The following is a 12,826-nucleotide window of genomic DNA, read 5'->3' on the forward strand; positions in this document are numbered from 1 at the left end:
GAGGGGCAGGGAGATGCTCGTGCTTCCAGGCATGGCAGGGCTCGGCCTGCCATGAGGTTCCCCACTTGGCGGCAGTGGGGAATATTTTTTCTGCCGGCCACCAAGCTGCTTTTTAGCAGGACAGGGCATGGATATTGCGGAAGGGAAGTTAACTCCTGGCCTTGCTGACAGCTTCTGCCAGCCAGCCTGGTGCAGGCCAGAGCAGGGACCTGTAACCTGACAAAAGCATCCATCCATGTGGATGGGGGGCAGCAGAGTGGGGCAGGTTCCAAAGCCATGCTCCAGCTGGTCTGCTTTGCAGGCCCCTGAGGAAGGGGTGGGTTTATAGGTGGGAAAGGTGGGGTTTTCTCCACTCATGGAGAGGTTTAATTTTCACATCAAGTGGTCAGACCCTCCCTAGGCCCATGATATGGTGATAACTTTTGCCGCTTTTGCTTGTTTCCAGGTCTTGTTTTGATTTGACTTTCATGCAATTGTTCCTTGCTTTTCCCAGGAAGATTACACCTGGTGCCAGAATTGGACGGGGAAGCACTTCCACCGTCCATGGAGTGTGTCCAGTGCCAGCGCTACCCCAGGGGCCCACGGTCTGCGGGGACATCCCCTTCAGGAAGGACAAGGGCCTCATGCAGGATCAGCTCCTCTCCTGGCAGCAGGTTTCCAGAGGTGGGTACCCAGCTCCACAGCTCGGCTGGCAGAAGGGCTTCATGCAGACACAGCTGGCACACGGGCATCCCGCTCCTGCAGCTCCTGAGGAGGTTGCTGTGCTGTGCTTAAGTGGAGGAGGTCGAATGTGGCCTGCCACGCTGCTCTTCTCTAAAAACAGAGAATGGGTTTGGGCTCTGAGCACAGCCAGCAGCCTGGCCCAGGTACAGGCCATGGTGGGACAGGGGGACAGGAGCCTTCTGTGACTGACTGTGGCTCTCTGGTTTCTCTCTCCAGGCTACCAGCACCTCATGCTACGGAAATGGCACTGCCTTGCCTGCCAGTCTGAGAGGGCTGGAGGGCGGCAAGTGTTAATTTGCTGTCAAAAATAAATAGTTTTTTGTTGTCATCGTCATCATCAGAGCGTTTCTTTCATCCCTTCATCCCCGGGGCAGCAGGGAAGGGCGGCACTGAAGGGCAGCACAGGGTGCATTTCCCCTGAGCAGGCAGGCGGGCAAGCGGCGGGGAAAGGCGCCCTGGGGAGAAGGGCAGGCAGAAAGGCCCCGGGTCTCTGGAATTCGGGTGCCCAATCGCTAATTGCTGTTTCCTTGAACCACTGTCAGGGGCTGTGAGTTGCCAGGCTTTGGTAGATTATCCCCTTCAGCCACTTGTACAAATTAACCCAGATGCAAGTGTGACACCCATGCCCCTGTCCCTGTCAGCCCACAGGCTCCCAGAACACTCTCTTTGCTCCTTTCTTGGCCTCTGGGTAATACAATGTATTGAGATTTTTCTATCTTCTTTGCCTTGGTGCTACAGAAAGGATCCTGGGTGTTGCTCCTGAGAGTGGAACCACGGATTTGTTAACTCTAAAAAACTTTGTTTTTAGCAATAGCAGCTCAATAGACAAGGGCTGTCTGGAACAAGGGAGCCCCCCAGCTGCCTGCTGCCAAAAAATGTGAAAGGCTATCTGGCATCTTGCGTAGTAACAAATTGTGTGGGCTTTCCACAGAGAGAGTCTCTAGCCAGGAAAGAGATGCATGGCAGGGGAACCTTTTCACTGTGCTCTGGCTGAGTTCAGGCAAAAGGCCCAGCAGCTGTAAATGAGGTTGGCAGCACTGATCCCTTAGGACTTCCACTTTCCTGAATAACCAGCTCACCCCAGAATCTTGGGACCTCTATTCCATGACCCCGTGTAACTGTGCTGCATTCTTGGGAATGCAGACGACCTTGGTCTTCTGCAGAGAAAAATAAAATCACACCCCCAAAATTCAATCAGTATAAAGAGATATTTGAGTCTTCTGCATGTCAGGTGCAGGATGAACACTAAAAAGCATTGGGTTCTACTCCCCCAGCCCCAATATACCCAAAAGCCAAAGTAAGCTGTCAGCTCAGACACCAGGAGTCAAGGCAGATACACAACAGCTATAGAGAAAGAGAAGCAAGATAAAAAATGATCTGCCACAGCAGATTTTATTGCCATTGTTTGTACGATGGTAATTTTTGCACAGCCATGATCATTTCCACTGCAAAAGGTGGTTATGCCCCCAAATCCTTCTATCCCAGACAAAACAGAGCTGGGGGTCACTGCCATGAAAAACATGCTTCACCTCTAGAGTCAGCCAGAAGACAATTCCCTGTCCAGAACTGTCTGTTTTCAAGGTGGAAAAGGATCATCTGTTCCTCTGTAATTTAAAAACAGAAACCTGTTGCTGAAATCAATTTCTGTGGCTTTAATTGGTCACAGAGACAGCCCTTAAATATAATTGTGTTAGACCAGAAAACAGTTTCCATTTTTACCAGTAAATTATCAGTAAATAGATCAGAGCAGCTGTAACATTGAGAGACTAAGTGAGGAAATGGACACCTGCTTTTCTGTCTAGACCTTTCTGTGACTTGCCAGAGGGTTGCAAAAGCTAGGAGTGGCACTGGAACGTTTCCAAAAGCAGCTGCTGGAGATAGAAGGCAAACTGTGTTCATCCCCTCATTATATCTATTGTTTTATCCACAGGGTAGGCAGAGGGTGAAACTCAGTCTTTCTCGCTTCTTAATGGTAGAGACTATCCTGCAGAGGATGTGTTTTGTGTCACTTTCAAATGATCCAAGGCACCTGGAAAGAAATTCTTGCTCATCTGCTTGACTCTAGAACAGCTATACACTTTCTACACAATGCTATCTCTATGTTGCCCACACACACCCTGCTTTCACTCCTTTTCTACTTGTGCAAGGTATGCACAAAGCAAAGAGCTGAACTATCCATAATCAACTAATGGTAATTAAATATTCCCACTCCTTATTCTCTGTTTGCATTGCACAGGAAAAAGTGTAAAGCATTGGGATGTCAGGATTTATAGATGTGCAACTTACTGACATCCAAATGTTCTTCAACTTTGCTCTTTTTTGCAGTGGCAGTTTTCTGGTATTAACTAATTTCCTCTGAGCTACTGCTTAGAGGAAAGGAGCAAAGCAAAACAGCAATTTGGATCACAATTCATTTTGATCTCAAATTCCTTTGCCTTTCTTTGAAAGTTCAGAGAACTGAGAAAGTCCCAGCTCCTTGACAGGATAGAAGGTCTGACACCTACAGTGGAAAGCCAACCCATCACACCTACTTCTTCTGAAAATATTAATATAGAGATCAATGAAGACACTGGTTTTGGTAAAGGACAAGAAAAGTGTTTAAAGCATGATTACAAGTAAACAAAATTCAATTAAAGGCTTAACATTAGGCTGTGCAAAACATACTTCTAGACAGATGGAGCTTTCCCTTTACAAAACTGGAAAAATCATGGTCTGTGTCTCCACCTTGGGGGAGAAGCACCACGAGCAGGTCTTACTGGCAAACTGAGTGGGGAAACAAAAGCATACTGGCCCTTTGCAATAAATGGCAACAGGTAAAATTGACTTTGGATCTCTTTTAATGAAGCTACAAAGGCAATCTGACAAACAACCCATACATCACTCATGAACACACAAATATTTAGAAAAATTCAACAACTCTGCTTTTCTAAATGTAGCAATTGCCCCCAAGTTTGTCCCACAATCCCACTGATATCTGACCACTGATTGGTGAAGATCAGCTTGTCTTAAGGGCCTTGCTAAGTTTCTGGGGTACCTCAGAAACTTCCTCCTTCCTGACATTTCAGGCACTGAGGAAACCAATTCCAGTTCTGTGGGCTGAATCCCTCCCTGAGCCACAAGCCTGCTGCATATGAAGTAGAAAGCACTGTCACCACACACCGGTGCTGTTGCTGATGAAAATGCAAAGCTCAACTCAAGCTTGCAGTGAAGAGACAACTGCTGCACCTAGCAGGCATAGTGGGTAGAAAGAAGAAATAGGGACTTCTCTGGATGGAAACTTTAAACTCTGGAAGGAAAATGTAAAATTTTGATTTCAATTTCAAGCTTTCTATGAGTAGCCTACTTAGTAAAGCACAGTATCCTTCTTTTCATAAAAAGTGCTCTTTCCAAGCCCTGCCTAGCTCTGTTTTTATCAGACTCAGGGTGCCACTGTATGGGCTGGGCACAGGCTGTGAGCTCCAAGAGCCAATGCTGGGACACTTGCAGAAGTGCAGTTTTACCCAGAGACTGAGGCTGACCAGCACAAGCTGTGTCCACTGCAGAACACCATGTGGGCAGCACAGCAGTACCACCTGCTCTCTTGGAACACCCCAAGTAGGCCTCTGAGCAGATGGGCATGCCAAGCACCACAGCTCAGCTGTGGAAATGAGGTTTGTATGGAAAGGACCTCAAGCATCATCTGGTTAAACCCCCTTGCCATGGGCAGGGACACCTTCCACTAGCCCAGGCTGCTCATAGCCCCATCCAATCTGGCCTTCACATTTTCAGGGATGGGATATCCACAACTTTCTGTCTGCACCACAGCTGTGAATTTATTGTGCTTCTGCATCTTCCTGGAAGTTCCAGTTAGCCTGGAACCTCCCTGGCAGCCATGTTCCCTAAGCCCATGCAAGCTGAGACAACAGGGATGCAGGTGAGGGAGTGCACCCATCTCTCATTTTCCCTGAGAGAAGAATTGGATGACAAATGTCCCAATGCACATTGCTCCTCACACAGACAGTGTTTGTGAGACAGTTCATATGAATTAAACCATGGCTCTGTGTCCAATGGGACAACACACAGTGAAATTTCAGGTCAACAAGAAAAGGAAGTTCTATGTCCATAATATAAGAAATGCTTTCTTGATTAAAAGGAAAGTGTGTAATCTTGCTCAAAAGTAATTTTCTTCCTCCACACTGTTATTTCAGACTGCATGGAGACAACTTGTTTAAACAAGTGAGTGTACTTTTTCTGTCAGAAACATTAACTCTTGTCTGCTTCCCACTTGAAAATTACTTAAGGAAGCAGGTTGGGTTTTTTTTTTAATCATTGCAATGGCAATAAAGTAGTCTCTATCTCCTAAAATACTAACATTCTGTCAAACCTTCAAACCTTCTGATCTTTGACTTCCCAGAAAATCCACAAGGTGTCTACTTACCTTACATAAAATGTATTTCAGTCAGAAGGATGGGATATTTAACAAAGCATGTATTCTTTACTGTATTATTCAGTCCTTAGAGACATTTAAAGTAAATTTTTAAAAAAACAAATGCAGCAACTCTGAGATTTAAGACAACACACCTGTCTTTGAGAACATATCATACTTCGAGCAGCTTGTTTCCCATTGTGGTACCAGAATCTCTGCTTGCCAAAAAACTCCCCACAACTTTCCCAGTCCTACAGATCACCTACCCATTTCCCTCCTGCCTTTCCTGCCTCCAGTTAGGTGCACAAATTGTCCTTCTGGAAAAAGCAGTGTTGCTCCAATAAATTCAGGAATAAGTAGTCCCACTAGCAAATTCTTCTGTACAGCCCAAATGTAAGGAGAGCTTCAACTGGAATGTGGTCATGATAAAATGAATCCAGAAATAAAACACTGACTACATTAATTGCAATTTTGAAAGCACAGGAAAGACAAAGGCTGTTCTTCCCCTCTGTTCTATTCTGAGGTTGCTGGTCTGGAATGCTGCTATCACTTTTGAAAAGACAAGAGGCACTTTTTCTAGTGTCCTGTGCAGCTTGTGGGTACCCACATGGCACTTAACTCTTTGGTAAATCAGCATGGCAGCAATGCACTGAGGATATGTAGGAAGTCCAGTCATGGGCTTTGTGGCTCCTTTTTGCAGCCACAGGTGCTGGTGCTGGGTTACCTAGGTGGCACATGAAGGGTCACAGGCTCACCCTCTCTGGGAAGTCCCAGGAGACATGGTGGTAGGAACAAATCCATATGAGGAAAGCTAAATGAGATATTAGAATAATGGGTAAAGTCAAGGAAGAATTATCAGACTAGCCACGTCCTTCTCATGTTCCTAATAATGCATATGAAACATCTACTAGAATACTCGGAACTGCTGAAAAGGCACCACAGTTGCAGTGAAATACAGCTGCTTAGACTCTGAGCTGAAGGAAAAAATTGAAGAAGTGTTTTCCAGGGCTTCCTTTAAAATAGCAAGAAGTATTGTGTAAAAAACGTTTCCCTGTACAGTAACATTAAAAAGATAAACATTCAAAAGAGTATCTGCTTCTTGCTTTAGCTCATGTTAAATTTCAGCATAGCTCATGAGATCCACCAGCATCTGCTCTCCAACAGCCCTGAGTGCAAGGAAAAGCAGTTTACTGACAGTGGAAAACTGCAGACTGCTTCTACCCCTGTGCCATCTTAAAAAATGTCGTGAAGTGGAAGATCTTGTTCTCCTAGAAGGAAACAGTTTTTTAAAAAATCGCCAAGAGAGAACTATGCTGTTTGCCTGGTTATTTGAGACCTTCCACATTTCCGAAGGAGAGAAATTCCAGAATCGCCTCCTATGAGGAACTCTTCTCCTTGTATTTCTGGTAAGCATCCAGTATCTCCTTGACAACACTTGGATCATCAAGTGTGGTGACATCTCCCATGTTGCTTGATTGTTCAGTGACTACTTTCCTCAGCAGCCTTCTCATGATCTTCCCCGATCGGGTTTTAGGGAGGCGCTTTACCACCTGCAAAGAAGGGAAGGATGCACCTTTAATAGAATTTGAGTCCTGCTGGAAACCACAAGGAAATCTGGATGGACTATCCTAAGCCTGGCCCACTATTTCATGGCCACAACTCCTTTGAGGTTCCTGGGAAATAGTTCATGGAGCACACTAGATTACATCCAAGGAAAGGAGTGTCACTAGCCATACATTTTATTCTTATTTTAAGTGGACTTTACTCCCCATTGCCATGTCCAGACTGAGTGCTGCAGGATGTACAGCTCTTTTAGGAATCAGGTCCTAAATATTCTGTTAACTATTAAAATCTAATTACACGTGAAAACTCAGACACAAATGGTGACACAAATCTCAACGCATTACCAGAACAGACAGAAAAATACATATATACTGCTTTACAGAGTATAATACAAAGCAAAACAATTCTGCACATCAGCTGCAGGGTCTCCTACTCAAGGGATATCTCCAGTCTGCTGATGTTTCTCTCTGTCTGGTATCTGTCAGCCTACACACCTACAGCCTTCATAACCAGAACAATCTTAAATGCCTTGGCTATGCCTCCTGGGATGGCCTCAGCAGCAAATTCAAAGGCTTTAGCATAAATGTGAGTCGAATGAAGAGTTATCAGATACTGAGCAGAGACACCAACAGGTCTCACATTTTACTACACAATCAGGCCAGTAGGCTACAAAATTCTATAACATTAACTGACATGCAAGGAAAGAGTTAGAGGACTCCTCTGCAGGACTACCCCAAAACACAGGGAAATGGTGGCATTCCCTGGCACACCTGCAAGTTCTGGAAGCTTCTCCAATCCACTGAGGATATCCTGGGCTGTTCCAAGTTGAAGGAGCCACTCTTGGCTGCTCCTGTTGTATTCTGTTGCCTGTGCCTTGGTGTCCACCTTACATGCATGTGGCTAAAGCAGAACCCCTCCAAGAAGTATCTAGTCGCTGCCTCCAAGAAGAGAGAAATGGATGCAGACAGACCTTGGGGGACAGCTAAGGAGCAGCTTTGTGAACTCTCCCCTAACATATAAAGGGAGCTGCTGAAAGGTGAGGAGGCTTGAGACAGAGCTTGGAGCCCATCAGTGCTCCAGGGCCAGGCCTGTTGTGCAACAGAAACAGTCAGTGTGCTTTGATGTCTGAGGTTGATGCTAATTATCACTGCAAGCTAACTGGGCAATGTCACTGCCTCTCAGTGCCTTTCTCACATACAGACAGACCACTGCACTTGCCCTCCCCCTCCCTGGGTCCCTCCAGTCAATTCTGTTTTCCTGCCTCTTTATCCTGCCAGAGCAGGACAACAGCAGCACTGCAGGCAGGACCATGAGCGTTGCTCAATGTGACAATTTCCTGTTGCTGGTACCAGTTTCAGTCTCCTACTTACCAGGATGTGGTCAGGCACAGCATACTTTGCTATCTTGGAAGCCACTATAGTTTTGAGCTCTTCTTTGATATGGTCTACACAAGCTGTCTGCTCCTTTAGCACTATGAAAGCAAAGGCACCTGGAAGACAAATGAGCAGAAGCCACAAACATCATACTAGATACTGGAAAGATACTGGGTCTGGAAAGACCAAGGATGCTCATTTGTATGCCAAGGAAGGTTTCAAATCATTCCTATGCACTATCTGGAGAGTGACAAGAAAAACATTGATCTTTTTTACAAAAGCAAGTCAGACTGCAGCCCTCAAATCATGGCCCAACCTTTTCTTGGCACCTGTGACTGATGCCAGTGACAATGACAAGTCAACATAAATTACCAAAGTGTTACTGGGATCAAAGGTTGGCCAGTGTAAATCAGCTATTCCCATTCTGTTCAAAGGACATTTCTAAGCACAATCGTATAAAAAGAAGCTCTACCATACAAATGAACAATGTATGAAAATAGTTTAGGGAGTAACACCCAGGTGAGGAACATGTAGCTATTTTCATGGCTGTCTTTGTCTCTTGGGGCTGCAATGACAGTCAGCCTAAGGATAACTGCCCTCCCATTCCCTCAACAACTCCTAACATGCAGCCTGGCTTAGAATTTAAGGGAAATAAATGCAGATATCATGTCAGGACACTGCTTTTCACATACCTTCTCCTTTGATCTTATGTGGATACCCAACCACAGCTGTCTCAGGGACCTCAGGGTGATCAGCCTTCACAAAAAGTCAAGCAAAAATACACAAATCAAAACTGCTTAAAGCCCTACAGATTTTGTGCCAGTTGCTCTACAAACAAAACAACTTGCCATATTTTGCTCTCCCCTTGACAGATCCTCCTGAAAGCACAACAGGAAAGCTGGATGCCAACCTCCTGCTGCAGGGTCAGCTGGTGGCCATGGCCACAGCCATCTCTCAGGGAGTAACTTTGTACTGGCCTGGCTTTTATACACAAAAATAACTACTCCTACATCCACTGCTAAGCCCACTGCACACCAAGCTGGATTTCTCTTTCTTTGTGCATGACTCACATGGCAACTGGCCACTGCCAAATCACAAGCAAAACCAGTCTTGCAGTGCTCAGTGCAACAGAGATCTGTGGCCAGCAGAGGTAAAAAGTGAAGTCAGCAACATCACAGTCCACACTGAACTTGCATTTATACATGCCCAAAGAACACCAGAAGGCAGAAAGAATCAGATTTCTTCATTCCCTAACCCAAATGCATTTTTGCTACTATGCTACACAACAGTGATTACTTCTGTTGCACTTTAGAGTTTAATTTAACATTCTTCTGCAGTAAGAAGTGAACAGACCAGAAAAAAACACATATCTGCATCCCACACCCAAGAATGGATCATGTTACCTTAAATTAGATTAAAATATGAAAGCAAACATCACAGAGCAATCTATACACATAAATATTTTTTTTTTACACATGTATACACATACATAAATTGTGAGAGGAACTGGATCCTATAGCTATGATCAGCAACTTGCACAGACAAAAGAATTACTCACAGAGGATATAGTAGGATCCTGTGTTCCATGTGAACACAACTCAGGTTCATCAGATATTACATTTATGTGCCATTTGCAAGCAAGGCACATAATATAGAAATAAATATACAGGTCAAGCTTTAAATATAAACCCTCTGAGGACTTTTTGTTTTCAATTCCCAGAGATAATATACTTATCTCTCAAAATGACAGGCTAGCTTTGCAGCTGACATAAACCAGTGTTGCTTTATGTTTAACATTGCTGAATTCTCAGGCATATTCAGGTAGTTCATAAGTAGGAACCACAGGTTTAGGAATCAGAGGTCAGCAGAGGAGAAGGAAGAAATAGGAGAGACACTTATGAAGTGTCCACCAGCATCCAAAATGCCAACTGCATCACTGAGAGGAAACAGGGCTCTGACAGCTCAGTTGCAGGGACTGCCCACAGTGTGGCTCCCCTCACTTGCTCATTTGCTGCTCCTCAGTAAGGGAGCTGTTTCCTCTTGCACATTTGCTATTCATTGTGCATCAAGCTGTGTCTATGCAGGGGCAGGGGTTCGAAGGCAAGAGACAAAGCTGCTTTGAAAGGGCCACCCTACTCCACAGATATGCCCTGTCAAGGGACCTCCACCTGCTTGGAACTTACCATTGCATCTTCAATTTCTGCCGTCCCCAGCCTGTGTCCACTTATGTTAATGACATCGTCCATGCGCCCTGTTATCTGGTAATAGCCTTTCTGGCTCCTGTAAGCACCGTCCCCTGTGAAGTAGTAACCTGCAGCAAAGACACAGGGCTGATCAGCAGCAGCAAGGGTGCCACTCTTGGGCTCTGATGCAGGACAGGCCGTGCTGTAGGATGGCGAGTTCGGGCAGGGTGCTTCGGGCAGCTCGCAGGCCTTCGCAAGCTCACAGCTGTGTGACCTGCCTCCCACCATTTCCCACCTCGCTCTGCCATCCCTGCTCTCCTTTGCTCTACCTGGGCTGTGCTGGCCCCTAATAAGCACCTGAATAGCAGCAAGATAGTGAAGTTCAGGTCTCTGCTAAGATTGTAGGCAAAAAGCAGCAGCCAGTGGCTGTCAGTCTATAGTAAAAGCAAGCCCAGCAATACAACCCAGCCATGCTGAGCTGGCTTTACAGAACCAAGAGGGGCTTTCTGATCTCTCTAGGCTTTGCATGCCTACATCTGCACAGCAGCTGTGTGCTCACACCTCTTGGTGCACACAGTACTAAGGCAAAACCACTTCAAATGCCATTTGCCATCATGCCACAGGCTACTGGTCAGAACTGCTGCTGGTAGCACACAGTGGAAAACTAGAGCTGTTCAGCTGAAAGGGAGCAGCTCTATTACATTTTGTACATGGGAACACTGCCAGTTTTTTTTTAATCACTTACACTAGGATGGATGAAAAGACATTTTTCCTCCCAGCTAACGAAGATTCAGATCCCAGATAACAGTAACCCTCTAGCATGTAAAAGTGGGAGAAACACTGCTAACTGGATTAGCTAAAAACTCCAAACCACCTCATGATAAGCATGGAGGGTCTAAAACATTTGATGGAAACTGGAAAAGGCCCAGGGTTTCCTGGAAACTTCAGGGTCACTGAGGAACATCCTGTAACACAGATTGTGTTGGCTCTTCACCAAGCCTATGTCTGGATCTGAATTGTTCCAGTGGCACATCTTAGAAGCAGCAGGCAGCTACTGCTGTGAAATCTCAAGGTGGTTCTTGCCAGGATCCATTACTACCCTATTCATAGACTTTCAGTCATGTTTTCTGCCCTTCCAGATCAATTAAACAACTATCAACTAAATATCAACAAGACATCAGATGCAAATGTAGTGAGTAATAAGAGATTATGGGGTCATTCACTTTTTTGCACCAGTTTCCCATTCTTATTATTGTCCTAGGGTGACGTTATGGTGTTTGTATCTCCAATCGTGTGTTCTGTTTACATTTGATATTATGTTCTGTGCTTTCAGAACTGACTCTGAAAGTGAAGGTTTGTTTTGCCTTGTTATCATCTGGTTCACCTCCCCCCATGGTCTGCTGTCTAGAAAAGGCTAGGGCTCATTTTGTACAATTTTCATGATTGCCTGTCTAATTCTTGCCTACACTGTAGCTTTCAAATCCCTTCCAGTTTCTTCTCCTGAGTGAAGGCAGTTGTCTTGTCACATGTCCTACCAAAAAGGTTTCCCTGCCACTTCTAGTTATTTACCAGACAACTTGACCATGTTTTAAAAAGGAAGGCTGTAACACAGTCTTAAGATTCAGTGATGCAGGAGGTATTTCCCATCCAATATGCCTTTTTCCAAGTGAGATACAAAGCTCTAGAGAAAAGGTACTTGGACTTTAAAGCTTGGGCATTAAGGTTTTCTAGAAAATACATCCCTTTTGACAGCTAGAAAGATCAACACTACCTAAAACCATCAGGGCATGGTCACAACCTGTGACAAACACCCCAGGCCACCATGGTACAGAAATAGCAGAAAGTACTGCTGAAAATATTCAGTTTGCTTATACTGCAGTGAAACTGCCTTCCCTTGGCACTTTCCTTACCTGGGTAGGCTTTGAAATAGGCATCAATAAAGCGCTGGTGATCTCCATGGATTGTTCTTGCCATGCCAGGCCATGGCTGGGCAATGCAGAGTGCACCAGACACGTCATTGCCCTCTATAACCTCTCCCTGCAGGTTCAAGTACAGGAAGGATGAATAGGTGAACAAAAGAGGAATAATAAGGAGCTTCTATGTCATTGATCAGCAAGAGTTACCCTGTTGCTCACTGCAGACTGCCAGTGGAGGGTCACAAGTGGAGAAAATAAATGCAAACAACACTTCTAGAGACTTGCAATGCCCTGTTGGCAAAGCTGTACAGACAACTGAGACATGCTTGCTCTCTCTCTATATATATTTATATATAAATATAAATTGCTCATCTATTCTACCATTTTTAAGGAGAAACAAGCATCCTTCTGGATCCTGGTCCTTTGCCATCCAAACGATGATTAAAGCAGAAACACACACCAGCTTCTCATTTGGGCACCCAGCACAGTTCCAACTCACGTTCTCATCCATGAGCACAGGCACAATCCCAAAGAAAGGTCTCATAGCCATAGCTGGAACAATCTCAGCTTTCTCCTCTGAGGGCCGTGGGGCAATGCAGATGCCACCTGTTTCTGGAAGAAAGTTGAAAAACAAAATATATGCAGTCCATCCACTTCTAGGTG

At 45.1% G+C, this 12,826-nt stretch overlaps 1 protein-coding gene and 1 long non-coding RNA gene across 3 annotated transcripts in view; one reads left to right on the forward strand and one right to left on the reverse strand.

Annotated features, from left to right (window-relative positions):
- Positions 1–1,044, forward strand: part of LOC115494484 (uncharacterized) — a 40,594-nt gene extending 39,550 nt beyond the window's left edge. For both annotated transcript variants that reach the window (XR_004367415.3, XR_012055269.1), the window contains 2 exons: positions 494–663; positions 940–1,044. This is a non-coding gene — a long non-coding RNA (uncharacterized lncRNA). The remainder of the gene's footprint in view (positions 1–493; positions 664–939) is intronic.
- A 2,498-nt stretch (positions 1,045–3,542) lies between these two features.
- ACSS1 (acyl-CoA synthetase short chain family member 1) overlaps positions 3,543–12,826 on the reverse strand; it is a 31,112-nt gene continuing 21,828 nt past the window's right edge. The window contains exons 9-14 of the mRNA XM_030268885.4: positions 12,663–12,775; positions 12,158–12,284; positions 10,248–10,375; positions 8,757–8,820; positions 8,062–8,180; positions 3,543–6,678 (exon numbers count right to left, since the gene is read on the reverse strand). Of these exons, the coding sequence (XP_030124745.4) occupies positions 6,505–6,678; positions 8,062–8,180; positions 8,757–8,820; positions 10,248–10,375; positions 12,158–12,284; positions 12,663–12,775 (725 nt within the window). The 3' untranslated portion in view covers positions 3,543–6,504. The remainder of the gene's footprint in view (positions 6,679–8,061; positions 8,181–8,756; positions 8,821–10,247; positions 10,376–12,157; positions 12,285–12,662; positions 12,776–12,826) is intronic.

This window comes from Taeniopygia guttata, chromosome 3 (assembly GCF_048771995.1).
Source record: "Taeniopygia guttata chromosome 3, bTaeGut7.mat, whole genome shotgun sequence".
Classification (NCBI taxonomy): Eukaryota; Metazoa; Chordata; class Aves; order Passeriformes; family Estrildidae; genus Taeniopygia; species Taeniopygia guttata.